Genomic DNA, 26,914 nt, shown 5'->3' on the forward strand with positions numbered 1-26,914 from the left:
TGCACAGCACGTCCAGGTAGCACGTTGACTCGCAGAGCTACAACGGCTGCTAATCGTTCCGGTAAAGTACATTTTCAGAGTGTCGGATCAGTGTAAATGTAGCTGAGATGTATTTTGGGTGTCTCGTTTGTAACTGCTGTAGCTTCCGCGTCCACCAGCCTCGAGTCAGTTCGGTGGCACAGGGGCGGATGAACCTGCTGCACTGTGACCGGAGGAGCGCTTTCACTTTCCACAGCGGCTCGGCTCCATTACAGATCATATGACACATTGTTTTTGTGCCTGTCAGTTTGCAGAATATCAGTCCACCTCCTGTCTTGTCTTGACAAAACTGTAATGGGACTTTTAACCAACAAAAGTAGTCCAGGGACTTCATAGCGCCCCATAATTGAAACAAAACTCTTCAGAACAGGGGTTTTCAAAGTGTGTCTGTGAAGGTTCTCAGTCATCCAGGTCATGGTAAACTGTGGGTGGTAAAAGAGAGCAACTGGACTTGCTTGAAGATTCGTGAAGATGTTTCACCTCTCATCCGAAAGGCTTCTTCAGTTCTGTCTGACTAATAGGGAGCATCAGGTATTTATCCTCTCATGGATGAAAAGCTCATCTAAGGTGTCATTGAGTCACCCTGTTGGAGTGGGTCACTGGGGGCTGGATGTGAATGGCCTCGAGAGTCATTGGGGTGATCAATGGACTGCCCGTTAGGAAATAAATGTTTTTCACAGCTTGTTTGCTTCTTAATATTTACAAAAGAGCAATTCCAGCGTTATGGACGTGACACTTGAACTCAAAATGGCAACAAATGACCCAGTGCATGTTTTATTGTCTCCCAGTATTTAAACAGGTGTTGCGTATTTTAAGGCTGTACCATACTGGAGAAGTGATAGAACAAGAACAATTCCCATAGTACATCTAGGGCATGCCAGAAAACGCCAATAAAAGATGCGTTATGGATGTGACAGAAAAAGTATCACTTTTCTTGGGTGACTGTACATTTTTATCAAACTCTGTGAAATTGTAAGCCTAATGTCGAAATGGAGATATCCGTTTGATAGAGGGGTCCAAGGTGAATATTAAAAAATCTTTGTTTAAAATATTTTGTATTTCATGCAGAGTTTCGGAAGGAAAAGTCAGCGTTATGGATGTGACGAAATTCCGTTATGGATGTGACGCATCTGAAATAGACATGGCATAAGTTTAGAAAATCAGCAATTTAACCACCATAACCCTTTGAAAAACTCTCTAAATATCAGCTAAAACTATCAAAGTTCTTAAATAATATTTAGGATGGCTATTGTTTTGTGGATTTTAGCATACATTTCTGTGGCTTGTGGGAATAATATAGAATTGTACATGATCAAAGTTGATTTTAGCTTGGGGTTTACATTATAAGAAAGAAAGACTGACAGTGACATATTAGGTTGGTTACAAATTGGTTCAACTTATTCACATCTGTAAAATACAGGCCTAGGTGATATCTCTGGGAGTGGTTTTGATGTATTACATGTTGCTTTATTTTTGCATGGTGAGGTTGACATTTACATGGAATTGCCCAAAATTAACTTGTTTTGTGATGTAGTTCATCTGTTGATTCAATTAAGATACAGTGATATCACCTCACAGCAAGAAGGTTCTGGGTTCGAGCCCAGCGGCTGACCGGGGCCTTTCTGTGTGGAGTTCTGTGTGCATGTTCTCCCCGTGTCCGCGTGGGTTTCCTCCGGGTGCTCCGGTTTCCCCCACAGTCCAAAGACATGCAGGTTAGGTTAACTGGTGACTCTAAATTGACCGTAGGTGTGAATGTGAGTGTGAATGGAATGCTGATTCTCTCTGTCCTCCTGTGAGTCACTCAGTGCGTTTACATGCACATCCAAATTGAGCTACTGTCGGTAATCGAGCTAAGGGTCCCAGCAGGGGTGCCAGAGAAATCCAATCCTACATGCACACAAGGAAATCGAGCTATTGTGTGAGGTACATTGTGCACCCGAGCCACAGGTGGCGCTACACGCCCCATCGTGTTGGTACACTTCCGGTTGTCGTCATGAAGAAGAGCTATTCAAGAGTATAAACAAAGTTATCAGTTCCGTGTTCACAAGAAGAGTGTTTGTATGCACGAACAGAAGTGTTCCTAATAAAATAGCCACTAAGTTGAAGTTGATCTGTAATGGTGAACATATTAACTGTTAGCCTGCTAACATGCTAATAACTTACCAACTAATTGGAAATGGGTGCGTACATGCCCAGACACAAGTGTTCCTAATAAAGTGGCAGCTAAGGTGACGTGTCATGCCGACCGAGGCTGTTGTGTTTCCCGCTTGTGCACTCGTCACTTCCGGAAGGGGCAGTGCTGAAGTAAGTAGCTCGACTACGTAGCTCGATAGGGTTTACATGCACTAAGTAGCTCAGCTAAAATCGCATAATCTAGGTCGCGTAGCTCGATTACGAGAAATCCAGTTCGGTTCAATTTCAGCCTAGCTAAGGTGTTTCCATGGCATTTAGAACTTCGATTTCAGTCGAGCAACGGCAGAAATTCGATTTTCTCTATGTGCATGTAAACGCACTGAAAACAGCTGGGGTTTGGTGTGCATTCAGTTGTCTGGGAAGTGTGCCAAGGACTGCATTGTAGGTGGCTGATAAATGGTGTCTTATGCCCCTTTTCCACCAAAGCAGTTCCAGGGCTGGTTCGGGGCCAGTGCTTAGTTAGGAACCAGGTTTTCTGTTTCCACTGACAAAGAACTGGCTCTGGGGCCAGAAAAACCGGTTCCAGGGTAGCACCAACTCTCTGCTGGGCCAGAGGAAAGAACCGCTTACGTCAGCGGGGGCGGAGTTGTTAAGACCAATAACAAGACCGCGAAAGATCGCCATTTTTAAGCGACGAGAAGCAGCAGCAGCTGTACAAACGTGAAGTCATCCATTGTTATTATTGTTGTTGTTGCTGCTGCTGCTTCTTCCGTGTTGTTTTTGCTTCGATATTCGCACCAAGGTTTAAGCAAACGTAGCGATGTAACTGACATATACAGCGACATAATGACGTATACAGCGACGTAATGATGTGGCACTGCGAGCGATGGAAAAGCAAACTGGTTCTCAGCTGGCTCGCAAGTTGAACGAGTTGTGAACCAGCACCAGCACTGGCCCCGAACCAGCCCTGGAACTGATTTTGTGGAAAAGGGGTAAAAGTGTGTCTGTGAAGGTTCTCAGTCATCCAGGTCATGGTAAACTGTGGGTGGTAAAAGAGAGCAACTGGACTTGCTTGAAGATTCTTGAAGACGTTTCACCTCTCATCCGAAAGGCTTCTTCAGTTCTGTCTGACTAATAGGGCGTATCAGGTATTTATCCTCTCATGGATGAAAAGCAATCCTAAGGTGTCGTTGAGTCATCCTGTTGGTGTGGGTCACTGGGGGCTGGGTGTGAACGGCCTCACGAGTCGGGGTGATCAATGGATTGCTGGTTCTCTCTGTCCTCCTGTGAGTCACTGAAAACAGCTGGGTTTTGGTGTGCATTCAGTTGTCTGGGAAGTGTGCCAAGGACTGCATTGTAGGTGGCTGATAAATGATGTCTTAGACCCCCACCTCTGTTCAGTGATGGCCGTTCCAGGTTGACAAAAATGGCTTCTTTAACTCCTCGCTCATACCAACGATCCTCTCTGGCTAAAATGCGCACGTTGCAATCCTGAAATGAGTGTCCTGTGTTGTTAAGATGAAGATAGACAGCAGAGTCCTGGCCTGAGGAACTGGCTCTCCTGTGTTGAGCCATGCGCCTGTGGAGCGGTTGTTTTGTTTCCCCGATATACGAGTCCGTGCATTCCTCACTGCACTGAATGGCATACACTATGCTGTCCTGTTTGTGTCTGGCTATTCTGTCCTTAGGGTGGACCAATTTCTGCTTCAGAGCGTTACTGGGTCTGAAATGTACCGGAATGTTGTGTTTGTAGAAGATCCTCCTGAGTTTCTCAGACAGACCAGAAATGTAGGGAATGACAATGTTCTTGCGTTTGTTCCTATTATCCTCCTTGTCCGTTCTGTTCCTTTTTCTGCTCTTGAGGAAAGACCAGTTGGTTAAGATGACATAGCATCGTTAGCTAGCACCTCTTGGTAGACAACACACTGTGGCAGTGGAGCATCTTCAGATCCAGTCCATGAAAATCCAAACTTTAAATAATCGTGGTCATACTTCCTTCTTTTTTTTGTTTGGCCCAGACTCTGTCTCCTCACTCACTGTAGCTTTAGGTACTAAAAATCGATCCATTTTGTCTCTGGCAAACGCTAGCTGAAGTTCGCTAAATGTCCGCAATAGTAACTTATTCTGGTTTATTTTTCCTCACGTTGTGCCCCCCCTGAAGAACTCTGGCGCTCCCTAGGGGAGGCGTGCCCCACACTTTGAAAAGCCCTGCTTTAGAACTTATGGCTAGACCCTTACTCAGAACTCTTAGATCAGTACAAAAATGACATGAATCATGATAGTTGTCCTAGTAACACACACACACAATAATAGTGACCTGCTATCATTGTGCATTTTGTTGCAGACATATGAAAACTCTGCATGTACACACACACACACACTGCAGACACAGGAAAGCTAAGATGACTTAAGATTATAGCGCGAGATAGAGATAAGGAGGAAACACGTATAGTTTTGTACATAAATGTACATTTTCACACCACAGAAACACACACACGCACTTACAGTCTTTGTCTGTCTATCTCTCATCCGTCGAGCAGTCATGGCATTTGCAACATGCACATTACCTTCGAACATTTGATGAATATATGACATGTGACTGTTTCGTTGGGTGGCGGGGTGTCCTGGGTTGCAGAACCACGCGTGCGAGGGCCTGTCAAGGCTGCTAGCGGCTTTAATTCTCATCTCATTATCTGTAGCCGCTTTATCCTGTTCTACAGGGTCGCAGGCAAGCTGGAGCCTATCCCAGCTGACTACGGGCGAAAGGCGGGGTACACCCTGGACAAGTCGCCAGGTCATCACAGGGCTGACACATAGACACAGACAACCATTCACACTCACATTCACACCTACGGTCAATTTAGAGTCACCAGTTAACCTAACCTGCATGTCTTTGGACTGTGGGGGAAACCGGAGCACCCGGAGGAAACCCACGCGGACACGGGGAGAACATGCAAACTCCGCACAGAAAGGCCCTCGCCGGCCACGGGGCTCGAACCCGGACCTTCTTGCTGTGAGGCGACAGTGCTAACCACTACACCACCGTGCCGCCCTTATTTTTATTATTATTATTATTATTAATAATAATATTTCATACTTACCAACTTTTCAAAATTCTCATGGGGGAGAAAAGTGCGTGAAGGGCTGACACATAGAGACAAACAACCATTCACATTCACACCTACGGTCAATTTAGAGCGACCAGTTAACCTAACCTGCATGTCTTTGGACTGTGGGGGAAACTGGAGCACCCAGAGGAAACCCACACAGACATGGGGAGAACATGCAAACTCCGCACAGACAGGGATATTTTAATTTGATCTAATAGTGGACGGTACAATAATTACAAACGCTAACAGAATCGGCACATTCCAGTTGTAGTTATAGTCCTATAGTAACTATAACCACCCTTGCAATAATAATTTCAGTAAACGGTTAATGTTCAGTTCCCTCTTCATTTATTCTCGATTCAAAAGGCACAGCTGAGTCTCACAGGTTGATCAGTGTGTAACGGACAGTAACAATTTTATCCAAAATAGTTTTTCCTGCCTTAGTCGATTTATTTCCGTTTCACATGCATGCAGCTGTTGTAAAGTTCAGTGTGTTTGTGTAGAACTCTCTCGAACTGGAGGTTCATTACTACACTCTGACTTTTTGCACAGGACTGTGTTCCTCTGATAACAGAAACAAAGCTCCAGCGCTCTTTGCTCTTAATCTTTTTTTGTTCTTTCAGGATATATCGCGCATGTTGTTTCTCGTTGGGTTTTTTACCAAGTTATGTCTGAAACCAATCTGGGTTTTCCATGTCAAATAAGGAAGCGGCTTCACCTGTAAGAAAATCAAACACTTTCATGAAAAAGCTAACTCGAATACGAGCAGAAAAAAATGAGATTCTTAAGCAAACTCTTCCATACTCGCTTCCGACTTTCTGTTTTTTTAAAAATACATTTTCGCTACGTTCACACTGCAAGGCTTAATGCTCAATTCCGATTTTTTTGTGAGGTCGTTCACATTAACAAATATATGCGACTTGTATGTGATCCTCAGTATGAACGAAAAGCGACCTAAAAGTGTTCCGCATGCGCATTGCAGGATACGACGACGTCACACGCAGTGAGCATGGCCAGTGTTTACGGAAGTAAAACCGCCCGGTTGCGGTATGACCCATCCAATCTAGCTTGAATAGCTGCATCCCCCAAATGGAAATTAGCTCCCTAACCTCTGCGTCCTTCCATTGAGAAGATTCAGAACCTTCACAGCCCGAAGCGTCCCTCGCATTGATGTCATGCGCAGGGGTGCAGATACATTTTTTGAACTGGGAGGGACAAAAAACTGGGGGGGACAAAGCTGCCAGCAAACCAACCCCAACCCCGATATGCCTGTCAAACTTGTTGTTAGTAACCATAGCAACCAAGCTCGAGCTCGCAACCTGTGCAGTCTGCGCAGCTCAACCAACCGAATATCAGTCTTTGTTTTGTTTTATGTGAGTTGTTGCAACTATGTATGTACTGCTGTGCACCTCAATAAACCGAATGGTAATTAGTCTTTTGATTTTTCCGTGAGGTTTGCCTTATGCAAAGAAAGACAGCATAGACGTTTTTTCCTCCCTATAAGTGGGGGGGACCGAACGAGGTGAATTTAAATCTGGGTGGGACGAGTCCCACCCTCTATCTGTGCCCGTGATTATGCGCCATGTTGTTGTAACTTTTTTTGAGAGACCCGCTGCCTACTTCAGCGCAGAATAGTGACGTTTGTGGCTTGTTGATGACGTGTAAGTCGGATGAATGCGACCTGGCGGTTCAGACTGAAGTCGCATATGAAAAGAGCGGATAGGAATCGGAATTAGCACCACATATCCAAACGGCCTGGGTCGGATTTGAAAAAATCGGATCTGTGTCGTTCATATTGTCAATAAAAGATCGGATACAGGTCACATATGGGCGAAAAGATCGGATTTGAGTCACTTCAGCCTGCAGTGTGAACGTAGCCTTTTTCTCCATTTGAACAGCCAAAAATAGCGCAAAAATGAACCATATTGAAGACAGATTAAGCCTTGCTTACACGAAAGATGGTGTCTCTTTGACCACCAGGTGGAATTATCACGTGATGTGTGATGCGCAAAGAGGTCAGTAGCAATACTGTCTACTGCTACTCTCAAGGTGTAAATTATCATCATATCATAATGAACACAGTAAACGCAGATTATTTTTGGTTGCCTGTCATGACTTCCATTATTCACTCACTATATAAAAACAGGGTATAGATACAAGAGTAAGAATGTGAGTTTAAGGGATTTAATTCCCTCGAGCATTAGCATGTAATGTACAGTCGGACAGTGTTTTTCAAGCCAGTCCCCAAGCACCATCTCAGCATTATCTTTCTGTATATGCTTGAATGAAGCCATCGGGAACACTGAACAGGGTTGGTAGTGCGGAAGAGCTGGGAATGTTTTTAGATATGGAACCTCTAATGGTTCACAAGGTCTGGGTTGGGAAACGCTGCACTTGAAAATGAAGGTGATGTCTACTTCTGATTGGTTCCTTTTTTTTTTTTTATCACTGTAGGTGAAGGATGTCATAACACACTTTCATGGCTCTGAAAGTGGTGCGGAGGCTGCACATGCTGAGGCAAGTGACTCTTTCCCATCTGCACTCTCCCACTACTCTGAATGTGTGTGCCAGACAACATGTGTGGGCTCCTGGTATTCTCACCTTGTTTCAAGGCTGCTGTCATTCTCTCTCTGGGAAAGAGGGAAACGTGAGAAAAAGGCAATTGTGCATCACGACCCGTGAGCCTCTCTTTCTCGTAGCCGGATCTATCCGTCTTCCCCGTGACCCCTCTACAGGAGGAGCTCTCAAATCTCTGTTGCATGGCCTGAGCTCTGATGAGGAACGTGCCTTTAAAGAGCGCCTTTACTCCTACATGACTTCTCAGCAAGTGCTGCACCTTGTGCACTCCACGCGACATCTCTCAAATGCAGGTGCTGTTGCTGTTCTCCACCGACTGGCTGATCTGGAACAGGACGGAGCCAGAGGACTTAGGGAGCCAGAGGTGCTGCTGTCTGATCCGACTTTAAACAAGATGTGTCTGAGATTACAAGAAGCTGCTGGTGAGCTAGAAGATGAGTTGGTGGTAAGAGCTCTGCTGGGCTGTACGCGCCTCTATCTAGACCCACAGAGTTGCTTGGTGATGAGATTGATGTCCGAGAGCCAGGTACGGCTAAACGCAGGCCGCTTGAGCATTGAGATTCTGTGCGAGTTAGTGCAAGCGCTTTTCACAGTAGACGGGCCTGACTGTGGTAACCTAGAGGAGGCTATGCGGCAGATCCAGAACAAAGATCCAGCTCATTGGAGTCCAAGTGAGCTGGTCTCTGTCTATAAAATGCTAGCTGCAGGGTTGGGTGAGGGTGGACGTTACCAGGAATTGCTGAATGAAATGAACACTCGAGCCCTCAGACTTGCCTCAAGAATGGATCCTGTAACAGTCAGCGAAACATTAGGAGCTCTTATGATGCTGGGCCAAACACAGGCACTCCCACTGGTGATTGCTTTGTGCAAACAGGCTGTGCGTCATGTGCCAAACTTTGCAGATACAGAACTGTCGACTGTATTGTCTGCGCTTATGCACTATGGACACAGTGATCACTTTCTCATTGAAGCTCTGGAACGCCACGTACCCAAAATAGCCTTTACGGCTCATCCTGAGACAGTAACAAGAGTAATGCAATATTTTGGGCGCCGCCGAATTTTTTCTCCTCCTGTTTTTGACGCGGTGGCTGAAAGCTTTGTGTACAGAGCAGATGAGTACACCACGGAACAGGTATCTCAGCAGATAGTGGCACTGGGAGTAGTGGGATATGTACCTCAGGAGGCTGGTCAACTTTTCCGGAAGGTGGAGTCTGTCCTGAATGCACGTTTTTCGCACTTCCAGCCTCGATCTCTGCTTGAGTTGCTACATGCTTGTACTCTTCTACAGAGATTTCCACTCAACTTTGTCTCAAAGGTCTTCAGCCCATTCTTCCTACAGCAACTTCAGGGTAAGAGGGTCTATCTTGTACCAGTTTGGCCATTTTTAAAAAAAAATACAATATAGGTGCACTTATAAACACCACAGTGTCTCTACTGGGTTGAGTCCACTAACCAAAAATATCTATCCAACAGTGGAGGTACACCTGCAAACTAGGTACAGGAGTATAATGAAGTGGCTAGGAAGTGTACACTAGATTTAAAAATCCAGTGTTTTTATCCCCCGCTGGCCTAAAGGCCCGAAGGGGGATTACAGTATGTCGTGGTGATTTCCATCTGTCCGTCTCGGGAAGGGTGCTCACCTTCTGAAATCAACTCCTGTCACAATTTGTGGAGGAATTTCAGGAAACTTGGCAGGATTCTTTGTTATATGTCGGTAATACGCATATTGTAATTTCGTGAAATTGGGTCACATTTTACCGGAGTTACAGCCCTTGATTAACAAAATTATAATTTGACAATTTCATGAGTGTGTGTTTTCCTTCTGAAATCAACTCTCACAGTTTGTGGAGGAATTTCATGAAACTTGACAAGAGGCATTGTTATATGTTGGTGGTAGTACACATATTTTGTTCAATTCAGTCGCATTTTACCAGAGTTGTGGCCCTTGATTAACAAGCTTGTACTTTTACAATTTCATGAAGGTGTGCTTGCCTTCTGACATCAACTCCTCTCACAATTTTTGGAGGAATTTCTCGAAGCTTGGCAAAAGGCCTTGTTATATGTCGGTAATACGCATATTGCGATTTAATCTCATCTCATCTCATTATCTGTAGCCGCTTTATCCTGTTCTACAGGGTCGCAGGTAAGCTGGAGCCTATGCCAGCTGACTACGGGCGAAAGGCGGGGTACACCCTGGACAAGTCGCCAGGTCATCACAGGGCTGACACATAAACACAGACAACCATTCACACTCACATTCACACCTACGCTCAATTTAGAGTCACCAGTTAACCTAACCTGCATGTCTTTGGACTGTGGGGGAAAACGGAGCACCCGGAGGAAACCCACGCGGACACGGGGAGAACATGCAAACTCCACACAGAAAGGCCCTCGCCGGCCACGGGGCTCAAACCCGGACCTTCTCGCTGTGAGGCGACAGCGCTAACCACTACACCACCGTGCCGCCCCCGATTTAATTTCGTTTGTGAAAATTTTCCCAGAGATTTGACCCTTGATTAAATAACTTGTACTTTGACAATTTCATGAGGGTGTACATTCTTCTGAAATCAGCTCCTCTCACAATTTGTGGAGGAATTTCACCAAACTTGGCAAAAGGCTTTGTTATATGGCAGTTATACGCATATTGAAATTTCATTTAATTTGGGCAAATTTTACCAGAGTTATGCCCTTGATTATTAACAAACTTTGTCAATTTCATCAAGGTGTGCTTGCTTTCTGAAATCAACTTCCCTCATAATTTTTACCCCCGCTGGCTGAAAGGCTCGAAGGGGGATTATGTCGTGGCGATGTCCGTCCGTCCGTCCATCCCAGGAAGGGTGCTCACCTTCTGAAATTGACTCTTCTGACAATTTTTGGAGGAATTTCACAAAACTTGACAGGATTCTTTGTTATATGTCGAATACGCATATTGTAATTTCATTCAATTCAGTCGCATTTTACCAGAATTATGGCAGACTTGCTAGCGGGGGATATTGTGCTCTTGGAGCACTTTTGTATATGCAGACATACACAGTCATGTAATCAGCAGGGGTCCTGTGATGTTTCCTTTCCACTGATGAACAAGCTAGAAGGAGCTAAAAATTTGCTAGCTCGTAACCTTGAATAGTATATAAAAGCATACCATATCATTCCTCCCACCATCACACAAACCACAACCCCATTTCCTCCACCATATCCAGTCATCCATTCACAGTTGCTTTATACTAACATGGAACAGTGAAGTGTATACCTACACAGCACATGTACAGGATGTGTTCTTGATAAAATGGCGAGTGAGTGTAGCTACAAGTGAGGTGCACTTAAAATAGAAACTGAGTGATGTGTGCATGTACATTATTATTAATATTATTATTAATAAATTGGAGTACCCTGTCCTGTATTGTCAGAGGGCAGTGTAATGGATCAGGGGGTACTGGCTCAGCTTACACAGCTCTACATGACAATGAAACTGGAATGTCCGTTCTATCGGGTGTGTATTTATGCATCCTGCACATTTAAACCAATATTCAAAGTTTAAAAAAAAATGCCTTCAATACTAAGTCTTCCTTTTGCATGATTATGTTTAGGGTCCACAGTTTTTACCCAAGCTGCGAGTAAAGTCATTTCTGTTTCCTGGATGTTCTTTGGAGAGTCCGGTGGATCCTCATCTCTATAATGGGGTGAAGAATGGATTAGTGAATTTGCTGGGGGCTCGAACTTACTTTGCCTCCAGGGTCTTTACACCATACTGTTACACACTTGGTAGGGTATGCAGACATCCACCAAAAAAAAACCTTAACCACATATGCGTGTGGTAGAATATGCAGTTGCACTGTAATTAAACCAGCTCATTCTAGTCCTTATGGTATCTTACACAATAAATATGCTTATTTATTCTATTCACATTCACTGGATATGAGCAATTGCACGCTCTGATTGGCTTCTCTACTACTAGCTCATATACCGTGAGCAGAGAAAAACAAAATGGCGGTGCCTGTTGCTGAACCAACCAAGGACGAAATGAAAACTCTACTCGAACCCCCCCCCCAAAAAAAAAAACCATTATGGAATAAAAAGGTATTTGTTGGTAAGAACATTTTTTTTCAAGCATTATTGTATTTTTCCACAAATTGCTATCATTTCAATGGGTTGTTTATATTCATCTTTAAGCATTAAAACTTGTTGATTTTTTTTAAGACTAGCTTAAAAGCTCAAAGTAGTTTGAAAAATTACATAACTGCAATGTCCAAGGAAGAGTTAAGTAAATCTCGAAAGCTATTCTATACCTTTGAATGACAGCACTTTCTACAAAAAAACAAAACGCAAGCCAATTTGTGCAGCCATCCATAGGTTAAGAAGTCTGCCTAAGCAGAAATTATTTTGTTAGACATTTTGCATAAAATTATCAAATTCACAAGAAATAAAAATGCTGTTTCTCAAAAGCCAGTGAATGTGGATATGATAAAACAATTACTCCATGCAATCTCGTCATACATGGCTTATAGCCAACTCGGCACGACTTGATTTCATGGAAAAATTGTTAAAATGTACAGTGAGGATAATTTGTTGTTGTATTAGCTATGTATTCCAGCACACTGGATTCATATAAAATAGAATAAAGGCAAAAGTGGAAAATGTAAACTGAGTTTTTAAAATCAGTGGTTCAACATTACCTCATACAGCCAGTGTTTTGTTTCAATCCCAAATGTGCTGGATTACAGAAGCAAACAGATTATAACTGTCCAACTGGTTTTCTTCAGATGTGGAGATAAAACTAGATGAAGATGGCTGTGTCTTACCTGCCAGTCATGTTGAGGAAGTATATAAAAGGTAATAAGAGTATATTTGAGTATACTAGTGTTTGGGACTGTTAATAAGCACATCTCTGCGTTCACACTCAGAATTGCTGTTTGTATTGACGGGCCCAAGCGCTTTGCTGCTAATGCCAGACACCTTCTGGGAAAGGAGGCCATCAAGCAGCGACATCTAAAGATTCTGGGATATGAAGTTGTTCGGGTGAGTGTCCTCACTGTGCTCTGTTCTAAGCATATAGTTTTAGAATAAGGTATAATGCTTGCTTTTTGCCCATTCATTTATTCCAGTTTGTATTAATATGTAAAATAGCAGTGGTTGGGTTTGTTCCCTCATTTTCCATACTGTTTTTTTTTCAATATTCTGTTTATTCTAATAGTCAACTCCGAGATTTTCTAATTCTTGTTGGCTAGAATAATAAGAAAACAGAATAATATAGGGAAGATGGTTCTTGTTTAAAGCCAAAATAGAATAATTTGTGCATAGAGCAAACCTTACCTGTGCTAAAGGTCTAAAAATATTTCTCTTTAGATTCCCTATTACGAGTTTGAAAACCTGAAGGACAAGGTAAACACAGTCGAGTACCTGCACAAGAAGATTTTCCCTCACACATACCGACTCAGCTGGTGATCACTTGTTTTCTACGTGCAGCAGGTTTCACATCAGCGTCACTCCCTCTAATATATGCAGCATTCTGTGATACTACTCACAAAATAGCCTCTGTTCACTATCTTCTAAATGTATTTGACAGAGAAACAGATAGGCCAGCATTACACATTGAGGAACATAATGCCTTATACTGCTGTTCATTTTTAAATGATGCCCTAGTTTATAGTCTCATGTATTTTTTTTTAACTTGAATGACAAGTACTGTATAAAATTATTTGTTCAAATAAAGGAAAACGACCAATGCTTTTAAAAATGTCATTTATCAAATTGGGAATGTTAATTTCACACAGACTTGTGGAATTATTTGCTTCAATGACATTTAATTCCTTTAAAAGAACAGTAAATGGCCCGTTTCAGGTAATCAAATATGCATTGGCTGGTCATCCTCAGATTGTACAGCTCTGTTCATGATGAAGAAAACGCAGCACCTTTTCAAGGCAATCCAAGCTTGTACCCACATTGTCAAATATAGAATAATTTATTTGTTGAAAGATGGCAACCCATTGTTGCTGTACAAAGTCAATGAGGTACTTTCTTAGAAACAAAATACAAAGAACTGTATATGATAATTAAAGGTAAATCAAGTTATTGTAACTACAGACCTTAATGATTATTCCTGACATTTAGTTAGTGACTACATTCCTTATGAAACAAGAAAATAAGCAGGGTGATAGATAAAGATTGGCTGTGTTTGCAATTATGAATACTTCGTCTTTAACCCCAGAGCACTTGATCTTATATGAATGTTTCTTAAAAAAATTGTAAATGCAAGAATCAGAGTCTTTTTACATGTCCGATGCATAAGTTTAAGGGAGATAAGAGGTTCTTCGTTTTGTTTTTTATGATGCTGGAATCTGAGGAAGTCCAAATTCATCAACCAGAACACCATCCTGTGTCAGGGGAAAAATGAATACATGTCAAATTGATTCAACTGATTTTCTTGGCAAGGTAAATTAAAAGTAATGAACATCAAATACATCTGGTGTTTGTTATTACCCGGTTGGTGCTCCTCTCTCCTGGAGTGCCTTCTGGTATAGCTGGTGCTGAGGACGCCTCGTCAAGGTAAGAGCTGTCGTCGTCCAAAAGCAGCTCATCGCCAAGTGCATCCAGCTCTAACAAACATCCCACATATCCATCAATGGATAATGGTTAAAAGGGACTCAATGAGGATGCACCAAGTCTAGTCCTTTGTGTTAGTAGCTTACATGGTAGTAATATCCAAAAACACACCATTTACTGTCTTTGGAAAACCTGTACACCTACTCATTTATGCAGTTCGCCAATCAGGTGGCAACTTTATTCCAAATTTAGCATTTTCTGATTAAGACATGTAGGATACGCGGATATTATTCAGGTTTTCGGAGCTGTATATAGCACATTCGAATTTTGCGTCTCAAGTGGGGTTTTTACGGCAGTTTGAGACACACAGCCTCTTGTCCATGTTCAGCTGTGTGTTGTACACAAACCAAGATGGGGTACTTTACATTAATCAGAGTGTGCATGGCTGCATTTAAAGGCCGAGAGAAATGTACCCCTTTCCCCCTTGGATAATAATAGTACAAGTCCCGACAATGAAAACTTATCATTGAAACCCACGTCGTAAATATTCAAAATTTGTCGAGTTTAAATTTCCCGTCAAGGGAATCCTGGTACCAACGTTGTCATTATTAGCTGGCTTTTGTGTGACGTCAGGAGTGAGTGATTTTACTGGTGGTTTTTCCACTTGAATCCATACAACGTAGCTTCTGTCCGACTCTGCTAGATTATGTTCATTTTGACGGAAAACGACATAGAAAGAGAGACAAATCTTTAAACTACAATCTACGACTGTGATTGAGAAGAAGGGGGAGAGAAAATAAAGGGAAAGCACCCAGAAAGCAAATGTATTGCTGCCAGGTGCAGCAGCACAAATGCCGTGGAGAGAGTGGCCCTGTATCTTTCAGGGAAAGGAAATCACTAATTAGTCAAGACTTTGCTACAATGAACTGCAAAGCATTTTGTTTCAAATATACTGTAATACCACTAACTTGAGGAATGAATCTTCAACTTCCAGTCATCAACCCCCCCTTGCACATTTACTGGGCGGTCTACTGCCAGCGAAAGGCTGTGCACGGCCACGGAAAAGTTGAATTGAAGACCATCAGCTGTAGCTGTACTAGGCTAGCATATCATCTTAGTCTTTTTTTTTTAAAGTCTCTTCTAGTTCTAAGAACGTTTTGGAAAGCTTACCATTCTATATTTGCAAGTCGGTCTTCATGATCGTCCTCGGGTTCATCATGACAATTCTGTCTCGAATTGGTATGGTTCGATACGTGTGTCTTCTTCCCTATCGCTGGCCACTTCTTCTGTCAGTACGTTGTCATTAACTTGACCTGACGAAAAACTACTAAAACTTGAAGTTTCTCCCTCACTAAATTCCTGCTTGCTTTGGTCGCCCATGTTGTTGTTCGTGGCTGATGCACACCTGTGACGTCACGCGGCTCCCGTCTGCTACTTGCGGTTCTAAAAGGGCTAAATTTACTCAGCTTTTGTCTGCGAATATATCCGCTACCATATGGTTTAGAGAATAGTTGCCTCTGTCCAGGGACTCAAATAAACCTCGCCGAGTTTAACTGCTATTCTGTTTTAGCACCAAAAAAAAAAAAAAAAATCTCAGCCTTTAAACAGGAAATTTAGTGGAATATTCATTTTCATTGCCCATGCAAACAGCTTAGTAGGAATATTGTCTTTCGGAATAAGGGCAAAAACTGGAATATTCTGTGTATAGAAACATGAGAATTCCATATAAAGCCTACAACCACTCATTGATAGCTAACAACTCTCGGACAGACTGAAAACTTGAAACCATAATGCCTACACCACTCAGTAGCAGAGGCATAAAAGATTAGTCATGTCTAGGTGGTACGACTCTATACTTCATGTACTAACCTGCTTCTAGATCATCTTCATCGATATCTGGCGTTCCATAGCTGCGGCTCAGAGCCTCCTGTACTTCATTAGCATCCTCCATCATGTCTTCCAACTGGTCTTGAAGATCCTACAACCCACATTAAGCTTTAGCCATGTCTCTCACAAACATATTTAGAGCACATCATTGGTCAATTTTATATACTTGAGTTTAAGGATGCATCAGTACAAAGTAAAAGGAAGAGAGTTTTCTGCAGATGGGTAATGTTGTATGGAAAATAGAAAAGACTTTGTGTTTACTTCAATCTGATCAATTTTCACGTTCTTGTAAGCCTTCTTCATTTCTTTGGCTCCAACCTTCATAGCGTCCACCTGTCAAACATAAAACCAAAATCACTGAGTTCCCTCACGGGGGGGGTTTACATGCTGAAGCCTTTACTTCAACAAAACAAATTAACATTACTAATGTAAGGCTAATTATGTTTTAAAGAAGCCATCAGCAGTAGTCGTGTGCGTTTTATGTGGCATAGTAATTCTGGTGTATAACCCTGATTCCAAAAAAGTTGGGACAAAGTACAAATTGTAAATAAAAACGGAATGCAATAATTTACAAATCTCAAAAACTGATATTGTATTCACAATAGAACATAGAAAACATATCAAATGTCGAAAGTGAGACATTTTGAAATTTCATGCCAAATATTGGCTCATTTGAAATTTCATGACAGCAACACATCTCAAAAAAGTTGGGACGGGGCAATAAGAGGCTGGAAAAGTTAAAGGTACAAAAAAGGAACAGCTGGAGGACCAAATTGCAACTCATTAGGTCAATTGGCAATAGGTCATTAACATGACTGGGTATAAAAAGAGCATCTTGGAGTGGCAGCGGCTCTCAGAAGTAAAGATGGGAAGAGGATCACCAATCCCCCTAATTCTGCACTGACAAATAGTGGAGCAATATCAGAAAGGAGTTCGACAGTGTAAAACTGCAAAGAGTTTGAACATATCATCATCATCTACAGTGCATAATATCATCAAAAGATTCGGAGAATCTGGAAGAATCTCTGTGCGTAAGGGTCAAGGCCGGAAAACCATACTGGGTGCCCGTGATCTTCGGGCCCTTAGACGGCACTGCATCACATACAGGCATGCTTCTGTATTGGAAATCACAAAATGGGCTCAGGAATATTTCCAGAGAACATTATCTGTGAACACAATTCACCGTGCCATCCGCCGTTGCCAGCTAAAACTCTATAGTTCAAAGAAGCTGTATCTAAACATGATCCAGAAGCGCAGACGTCTTCTCTGGGCCAAGGCTCATTTAAAATGGACTGTGGCAAAGTGGAAAACTGTTCTGTGGTCAGACGAATCAAAATTTGAAGTTCTTTATGGAAATCAGGGACGCCGTGTCATTCGGACTAAAGAGGAGAAGGACGATCCAAGTTGTTATCAGCGCTCAGTTCAGAAGCCTGCATCTCTGATGGTATGGGGTTGCATTAGTGCGTGCGGCATGGGCAGCTTACACATCTGGAAAGACACCATCAATGCTGAAAGGTATATCCAGGTTCTAGAGCAACATATGCTCCCATCCAGACGACGTCTCTTTCAGGGAAGACCTTGCATTTTCCAACATGACAATGCCAAACCACATACTGCATCAATTACAGCATCATGGCTGCGTAGAAGAAGGGTCCGGGTACTGAACTGGCCAGCCTGCAGTCCAGATCTTTCACCCATAGAAAACATTTGGCGCATCATAAAACGGAAGATACGACAAAAAAGACCTAAGACAGTTGAGCAACTAGAATCCTACATTAGACAAGAATGGGTTAACATTCCTATCCCTAAACTTGAGCAACTTGTCTCCTCAGTCCCCAGACGTTTACAGACTGTTGTAAAGAGAAAAGGGGATGTCTCACAGTGGGAAACATGGCCTTGTCCCAACTTTTTTGAGATGTGTTGTTGTCATGAAATTTAAAAATCACCTAATTTTTCTCTTTAAATGATACGTTTTCTCAGTTTAAACATTTGATATGTCATCTATGTTCTATTCTGAATAAAATATGGAATTTTGAAACTTCCACATCATTGCATTCCGTTTTTATTTACAATTTGTACTTTGTCCCAACTTTTTTGGAATCGGGGTTGTACCTTACACCTTTGTTGTACGACAGTCAAAGTATAACTGCTGTGGTTTGGAGTAAGAGAAATGTGTTCTTACAGTTGTTTTGGTGTCTTTAAGTGTCTGAATGGTGTAGTTGGCCTGCTCCATGTTAAACGACTGCTGCATCAGCTGATCTCTCTGTCCTTCATACCTACACACACAAAGAATATTAAAATCTAGTCACAATGGCAGAAAAGTTGTGTTTACAACAAGTTATACTCACATTCTCTTCTGTTTAAGGACCCGCATGGCTTTCTGCTTTACCATGTTCTGAAAAAGACCACAGTGCAGAGACAATGATCAACACTATTACTAAATCAAAATCCAATTTATATCAACATGGAAACATTAATATAATCACACTCCATTCACCATTATGTCAATAAATCCAATATTACAGCGGTACTTTGAAGGATTAAACATGCATATTGCAGACAAGTACGCAAGAGAGATGGAATGTATTTAAGTAATTATACTTTGCTGCTAGTAATTTTTTTTTTTAAACTGGGATTTGTTTAATTGAAAATTAATTACATTTCCGTGAAAAAACAAACATACTTCTGACTCCTTATACTTTTATCTAGCTTTACAATGTCCCAATACAAATGATTAATTTACTTTTATTTTGCCCAGCTACCAGTTTGTTCATTAAGGTTTTTAAATGTATTTATTATTAAAACACAAAATCCATTCAAAAATTGCATGGCTGTAACAACCATGGACATGTAGAACATGGAGAACCAAAACCGTGACACAGATCTCTGTGTGTCACTCATGAGGAAATCGATGAATTGTTTTGATAAATTTGGGTACTTTGTTTGTGAATGTGTTGATATAATAAGAAAATCACACGTTGGCTTTAAGGTATGAAGTTTATCTTCTCGTGTTGAAAAACCCGCATTTTTCATATAAAAATACATCTTGGATCTGAGTGACATACGTATTTAAATAATATTGGTTGGCTTTGAGTGGTATATCATATATTCCATTCAGAATGGAATATATCTCTGATAACACAAAAAATCCAGCCAAGATTATTATAAATTATTACACACACACACACACACACACACACACACACACACACTTCCTATCAGCATTCTCAAAGGCCAACGCTCGTTTACCCACAAGTTGGCACTGTTAGTGTGGCAGTGAAGTCACCTTCCAGCTGGTGTAGCGTTCATCAGCACTGTTAGCGAATTCTGATAATAGCCATCAAGCCAGTGCTATCGAGAGCAAGTAGCACAGGCTAACAACCGAGAAACTAACATTTCTGTCTCCAGACTCTTCTTCCATGCTTGCTCGCCTCAGTATTTTTCACTCAAGTACTCATTTCCCTGTGTAATTTACTTAGTTACTTTTAAAATCAACTATACACAGCAGAGCGACCTGGCAGCCAAAATTCTCTCAAAATCTTCCATATTTTACGAAGCAAACCTGGCGGCCATGTTTGTTTCCAAATTGTCTCAGTTGATCACTAGCGCGGAAGTTTTACATCTCTGATGTGTCTCTTTTCCAGTTTTTTAACATCCATTGACATGTTTCTCTCTTGTAAATGTGTGCGAAGAACATCTAAAGAAGTTCTGGTAGCCTTTCAGGTCTTCAATGTGTCTCTCTTTCCCAGCGAACACAGAAATGATTGTGCGCATGCGCAGCAAAAAAGTGTCTCATTGTATATTTGCTTCAGCTCCGACGTGTGACGTCGTGTTGTCTTGACAACGTGCAATATCGTAAACCATATTCAAAGCTTATTCTCCATTGATGTATGTAGTAATAAGCATAATACACGTAGGATAAACGATATGCTAACATTATTGCACGGTCTCAAACCAAATGAATGGAACCCGCTAAAAGGGAACAGAATACATGTTTTTATTCCACTGAAAAAAAGTGTCCTGTATGGATAACATTTCCAAATATTTCACTCTGATGACATCACTCCCAGTGTTTTCCCACTGACTTATCAAAATGGCAAACTGGTTCAAAATTAAAATTATTTTGATCAACTTGCGTATTTTTTTTGTAGATGTGTCTATGGAATATATAGAACATTACACGGTGGCGCAAAGATATGAAATTTCATCTCGTGTAGAAAAATATTTTCAGTATGTTCACTTGAAGACAAAATTCATATCTGCGCGCCACCATGTAATATACTCTATATATTAAACGTGGATGCAAATTTGCACTCCGGTATAATTCTGACTCCCTAGACTTCCTATTTTAACTGCCATTTAAGATTTTGACAAACACCCAATGAATGAATGAATGATTATAATTTTGATGTACTTTGCTGCACCCCTTGCTTATCAGGTATTTGTGATTGACAATACATAACTTCTACAGTATATTACCCTTACCTTTGATGGTCCATCTCTCATTTTCTTCATCTGATCTTTGTATTTCATCAATTCAGCATCAAGTCTGGATATCTTCTTATCAATGGACTCAGCTCGAGAATCAACCTAGGATTAGAGGAAAATGGAGAAAGTGCAGTTAAAAAATAACATTCAATATAATCAATCATGTGGTGCAAGGTCAAGAAATCACATGGTATAGGATGCACATAACAGATGCTTCTCAGTGTCAAGGTAGGATCCTTAACAGCTGCATTTCAAGGATGCCACGTCATCCAATTCCACTGAAGGACTGTACTGATGTCTAGGATCCTTCGAATCCTACCAAGAGCCAAGTCCTTCCTTCAGAGAATTTTCAAAGATGACTGTGTGCATCACAGACGTTCTTAAAGCACCAACAATCCTATCCGCATCTATAGCACAAGGCGGGACCTTTTCAATGGCACACACCTGCTCACTCGCTAGACCATTCCATTACGCGTTCTCTGAATGCTAGGAAGGAATGTTACTAGCCATCCTACCAACGATGCACCCTTGACTTTATGAAATACCAAAACATCTTGATATGTGGCACTGTGATTCAGTCATATGCAAAAACATGCGAGACTGGTTTGGTCACTCACCAGTTACACACCCTTTTCCCTGAAGGAACTATTTAACCACAGTCCATCCTTTATTAACTACGCAGCTCTGCCGAGGACATTCCTGCTTCATAAAAATAGAGCTTCTTGGCCATGACACGTAGGAACAGGTTCCTGATACATGACCTCAACTTAGAAAGGGGTGGGAGCAAAATAATTAAAAGAAAACTCCACACTGAAGCATTAAATGTTTTGATATTGAAATACTGCAGTTGTGCTTAGCGATTCTGGTGCCAGTTTCTTGACTGGTGCTGTATTTTTTGTTATCCCTGTGAGAAGTTAGCAATTGTGCGTCACACCAACTTCACATGGGGGGGGGGGATCAGCACTCTCAAACATACAGGTGTATAATTAGGTTTCATATTCAGCTCCTAAATACAAAAGAGCATTTCACCAGGTCACATTCAACATGATATTAATTTGAGACCCAATGTTGCAGTGGAAATCGCAAACACTGGAGTCAAAGTTACAAAACGCAATGCAGGTATACGACAGCCGAGTTACAGCCGAGACTTGGCTTGTCTAGTTAGAGATCTCGGAGGTGACTAACTAGACAAGGTAATTGGAATGAAAGTTGAAGAGCTGTGACTATCACGTTGAGCAGAAGACACAGATGGACAGGGCAAGAGGTGAGAGAGCTGGATAGACTCAAGGATTAAAGCACTACTGCAGCAGCAGTCTCTTTAGGTACACATGGTAGTCAAATGGGCAATATCGGGAACTATTAACCAAAGTGAAAACAGACCAGCGGCACGGTGGCGTAGTGGTTAGCACTGTCACCTCACAGCAAGAAGGTTCTGGGTTCGAGCTCAGCGGCTGACCGGGGCCTTTCTGTGTGGAGTTTGCATGTTCTCCCCATGTCTGCATGGGTTTCCTCTGGGTGCTCCGGTTTCCCCCACAGTCCAAAGACATGCAGGTTAGGTTAACATAGGATGGTCTTGGGCTAAAGTGCCCTTGATCAAGACCCCTGACCACTAACTGCTCCCCGGGCGCTGTAGTATGGCTGCCCACTGCTCTGGGTGTGTGCGCGCGTGCGCATGTGTGTTCACTGCTTCAGATGGGTTAAATGTAGAGGATGAATCTCACTGTGCTTGAGTGTGCATGTGACAAATAAAGGTTTCTTCTTCCAGTGTTAAATAATGGCTCGATTAGCAGTAAATTGACCACTGAAAACCTTAATAAATCATGTTGCAAGTTCGCCGATGACACAGCCATCGTGGGGTGTATCAGGGACGACAGAGAGGAGGAGTATAGGAGCCTGGTGAGGGACTTTGCTGTTTGGTGCAACAGGAACCATCTGCAGCTCAACACCTTGAAGATCAAGGAGCTGGTCATTGACTTTGGGAGGTCCAGACCAAGGTCACGACCAGTTCTGGTCAAGGTGGAGGCTGTGGATTCCTACAAGTACCTCGGGCTGTGGCTAGACAGCAAGCTGGACTGGACCTGTAACACCAACCACTTGTACAGGAAGGGACAGAGCAGGCTATACTTCCTTAGGAGGCTGCGGTCCTTTAACATCTGCAGGAAACTCCTGCGGATGTTCTATCAGTCTGTGGTCGCCAGTGTCCTGTTTTACACCATGGTGTGCAGCACGTCCAAGAAGGACACATCCAGGCTGACAAACTGATCAGGCGGGCCGGCTCTGTGGTCGGCATGAAGCTGGACTCTCTGGAGATGGTGGCAGAGAAGAGGTTTATGGACAAACTACTGAACGTCATGGATGATGCCAGTCACCCTCTGCACACCATCATGAGCAACCAGAGGAGCCTGTTCAGTGACAGAATGCTCCTTCCCAAGTGCAGGACGAACAGACTCAAAAACTCCTTTGTCCCTCATGCCATCAGACTGTACAACTCCTCTCTGGGGAGGAGGAGTAACAGGAAGGACAGGAAGGAGAAGTAGCTTGACAATAAGCAATACTGGACAATGTGCAATACCTCTCCTGCTGGCTTTCTTTTTCTTTTTTCCCCCCATATCTTATTCTTTTTTATATTTGTATATGTAAATAATGTAATTTATCTAGAAGTTTTTCTCTGTTTTCTATCCTCTGTTTATCCTGTAATGACGCTGGTGGAATTTTAATTTCCCTGAGGGAACCCACCCAAAGGGATCAATAAAGTTCTATCTTATCTAATCTAATCTAATCTTCTAGGGCAGCACAGTGGTGTAGTGGTTAGCACCGTCACCTCACAGTAAAGGCCAATTTATGCTGACAACCCAGTCCTCGCAGACGGTGTCGCAGATAGTGTCTGCGTAGCCCCCCCCACCTTCGCAGACGCTCTGCGCGCACCTCCCAAAAATTGTGACCACCGCAGAAGCCTCGCAGACAAGAGGGCTCTGATTGGTCCACTCTACATCCGCTGTACACGCACTTCCGCTTCCCTACTTTCCCGGTTTGTTTTGTTTTCACGACCGGCATTTTTAAAAACACGAGTGAAGATGGAGCAGCATGAAGAGCGGTTGATTGAGGAAGTACATACATCTATACGACTCCAGTTCTAGTCATTATAAAAAAAAAGTTCTAGTCATTATAAGTAACCGGAGGATAAACACTCCACTAACCACACCCACCAACTACTCCTAGCGACTTCGCGCCCCCTTGCGTTGTGCCGGTGAATAACATCGCGCACGCCTATAACTCCCCGCTCAACAATAAATTACAACTGTCTGCGAAAAGCTATCTGCGAAAGCCTTGTCGCAAGAGCATGCAGAGGCCTTAAGAAGGTTCTGAGTTCGAGCTCAGCAGCTGACGGGAGCCTTTCTGTGTGGAGTTTGCATGTTCTCCCCATGGGTTTCCCTCACAGTCCAAAGACATGCAGGTTAGGCTAATTGGTGGCTCCAAATTGACCATAGGTGTGAATGTGAATGGTTATTTGTCTCTGTGTGTGTCGGCCCTGCGATGATCTGGCGACTTGTCCAGGATGTACCCCGCCTCTCACTCATAGTCAGAAGAAGAAACCTTTATGTGTCACATGCACACTTCAAGCACAGTGAAATTCATCCTCTGCATTTAACCCATCTGAAGCAGTGGGCAGCCACACCAGAGTGCCAGTGGTCAGGTACCTTGCTCAAGGGCACCTCAGCCCAAGGCCGCCCCACGTCAACCTAACTGCATGTCTTTGGACTGTGGGGGAAACCCACGCAGACACGGGGAGAACATGCACACAGAACTCCACACAGAAAGGCCCTCGCCGGCCGCTGGGTTCGAACCTGGAACCTTCTTGCTGTGAGGCGACCGAGCCAACACCAACGTGCCGCCATGCTGGGATAGGTTCCAGCTTCCCCGCAACCCTGCAAAGGATAAGCAGCTACAGATAATGGATGGATGGAAACAGATTAATATATATCCATGAAGCAAATTTAAACTAGAAACTCAGAATTGTAATAAATCTGGGATGCCACTCAAGATCACATGGTTACTGTTTAAAAAAAAAAAAAAAAAAAAAAAAAAAAAAGAGTGTCATTCAGGGTGGAGTTTTCGTCTGTGTGGCCACAAAGGATACATTTTTCTACAAAAACAAACAGAGTGACTAAGGGCCAATTTATGCTGACAACCCAGTCCTCGCAGATGGCGTCGCAGACAGTGTCTGCGTAGCCCCCCCACCTTCGCAGATGCTCTGCGCGCACCTCCCAAAAATTGTGACCACCGCAGAAGCCTCGCAGACAAGAGGGCTCCGATTGGTCCACTCTACATCCGCTGTATACACGCACTTCCGCTTCCCTACTTTCCCGGTTTGGTTTGTTTTCACGACCGCCATTTTTAAAAACACGAGCGAAGATGGAGCAGCATGAAGAGTGGTTGATCGAGGAAGTGAGGAAGTACAGACATCTATACGACTCCAGTTCTAGTCATTATAAGTAACCGGAGGATAAACACTCCACTAACCACACCCACCAACTACTCCTAGCGATTTCGCGACTTCGTGCCCCCTTGCGTTGTGACGGTGAATAACATCGCGCACGCCTATTACTCCCCGCTCAACGATAAATTACAACTGTCTGCGAAAAGCTATTTGCGAAAGCCTTGTCGCAAGAGCATGCAGAGGCCTTAGGTCGTGGCCAGGCATTATTTATTGATACACTACCGTTCAAAGTGACCCCAAACTTTTGAAATGTCCTTATTTTTGAAAGAAAAGCCCTGTTCTTTTCAATGAAGATCACTTTAAACTAATCAGAAATGCACTCTATCCATTGCTAATGTGCTAAATGACTATTCTAGCTGCAAATGTGTGGTTTTGGTGCAATATCTCCATAGGTGTATAGAGGCCCATTTCCAGCAACTCTCACTCCAGTGTTCTAATGGTACAATGTGTTTGCTCATTGCCTCAGAAGGCTAATGGAGGATTAGAAAACCCTTGTACAATCATGTTAGCGCAGCTGAAAACAGTTGAGCTCTTTAGAGAAGCTATAAAACTGACCTTCCTTTGAGCAGATTGAGTTTCTGGAGCATCACATTTGTGGGGTCGATTAAATGCTCAAAATGGCCAGAAAAAATGGCTTGACTATATTTTCTATTCATTTTACAACTTATGGTGGGAAATAAAAGTGTGACTTTTCATGGAAAACACAAAATTGTCTGGGTGACCCCAAACTTTTGAACGGTAGTGCAATTTAAAGAGTAAATAAAGAGTGACTGTCACTACTGGGGGTCTGTACACAACACTCACAACAACTGAGGCACAGCTAGTAGTCAAAACAATTAGAGCACAAAATAGATAGCACCAGACACCCCCTCTCTCCCTGACTATAAGCTTGAAGCCCCCATGAGAAAATCGCCCCCATGTCTCTTTGTATCTCCACTACATGACACAGCAAAAACCGCGTCGCTAGATCCGAGACAAAAACAGTTAGCAAGCAGGCTAGCTGTCAGGGTGAAGCTGGTGAGCTAACCTGTCAGGGCACATCTGTTTACTTACGAGCTAAGCTAACATTACAGTACAAAACCACAGCGATATAACTATTACACACATAAAACCCAGCCAGCTAAAGGCAGGACTCTGTGCTAAACTAGCCGGAGTTAAAAGGCAGTAACTTCAGCGACTCTATTGTGTGGAACAGCTCGCTCGCCTACAAATCACTTTCATTGTTTATTTCGTTAGACAGGTCTTAAAAGTCGGATAAACAAATACTCACGTTTCCGATACAGTCTGTCAGGTTGGGAGCTGGTCCTTTGGGCTTTCCTCTACCGAAAATACGGTTCATTTTGACAAATTTCTTTAAAATCACCAAACAGTCAAAACTCTGCTCCCTAATACCAGCTCCCTCACAATCCCGGAAATAGTCTCACACTGACGTCACAGCTCAAACACGTGACCAAACACGTGATCTAGTCGTCTTCTGTATTCGTAATTCAGTTGTTCCGAATCAAGGACGTCTTCAGAGATCAAACAACGTCATTCTTTTATGGCAACTTCATTCTTCACAGCAAGAAGGTTCTGGGTTCGAGCCCACGAGGGCCTTTCTGTGTGGAGTTTCCTCCATTAGGTGTGAATGGAGGGAAAGTGA

At 42.7% G+C, this 26,914-nt stretch overlaps 2 protein-coding genes across 3 annotated transcripts; one reads left to right on the forward strand and one right to left on the reverse strand.

Moving 5' to 3' along the window:
* On the forward strand, positions 1 to 14,314 carry fastkd3 (FAST kinase domains 3). Of its 2 annotated transcripts, none has more exons than XM_060932980.1 (7): positions 1 to 61; positions 7,737 to 9,208; positions 11,267 to 11,349; positions 11,447 to 11,621; positions 12,620 to 12,689; positions 12,761 to 12,875; positions 13,203 to 14,314. In XM_060932980.1, the coding sequence occupies exons 2-7, from the start codon at positions 7,762 to 7,764 to the stop codon at positions 13,299 to 13,301; spliced, it is 1,989 nt and encodes a 662-aa protein (XP_060788963.1). In that variant the 5' UTR covers positions 1 to 61; positions 7,737 to 7,761; the 3' UTR covers positions 13,302 to 14,314. The 2 variants fall into 2 exon arrangements, with proteins under 2 accessions (XP_060788963.1, XP_060788956.1); XM_060932973.1 differs by having other exon boundaries at positions 12 to 570.
* Positions 13,800 to 26,703, reverse strand: chmp5b (charged multivesicular body protein 5b). The gene is made up of 8 exons (XM_060932993.1): positions 26,543 to 26,703; positions 20,772 to 20,876; positions 18,635 to 18,681; positions 18,469 to 18,562; positions 16,548 to 16,619; positions 16,269 to 16,377; positions 14,337 to 14,452; positions 13,800 to 14,230 (listed from the first exon to the last, which is right to left on the reverse strand). Exons 1-8 carry the CDS (start codon positions 26,609 to 26,611, stop codon positions 14,180 to 14,182), a joined length of 663 nt encoding a protein of 220 aa, XP_060788976.1. The 5' UTR covers positions 26,612 to 26,703; the 3' UTR covers positions 13,800 to 14,179.
* Between the last annotated feature and the right edge of the window lie 211 nt (positions 26,704 to 26,914).

The sequence above is a fragment of the Neoarius graeffei genome, chromosome 1 (assembly GCF_027579695.1).
Source record: "Neoarius graeffei isolate fNeoGra1 chromosome 1, fNeoGra1.pri, whole genome shotgun sequence".
In the NCBI taxonomy this organism is placed as follows: domain Eukaryota; kingdom Metazoa; phylum Chordata; class Actinopteri; order Siluriformes; family Ariidae; genus Neoarius; species Neoarius graeffei.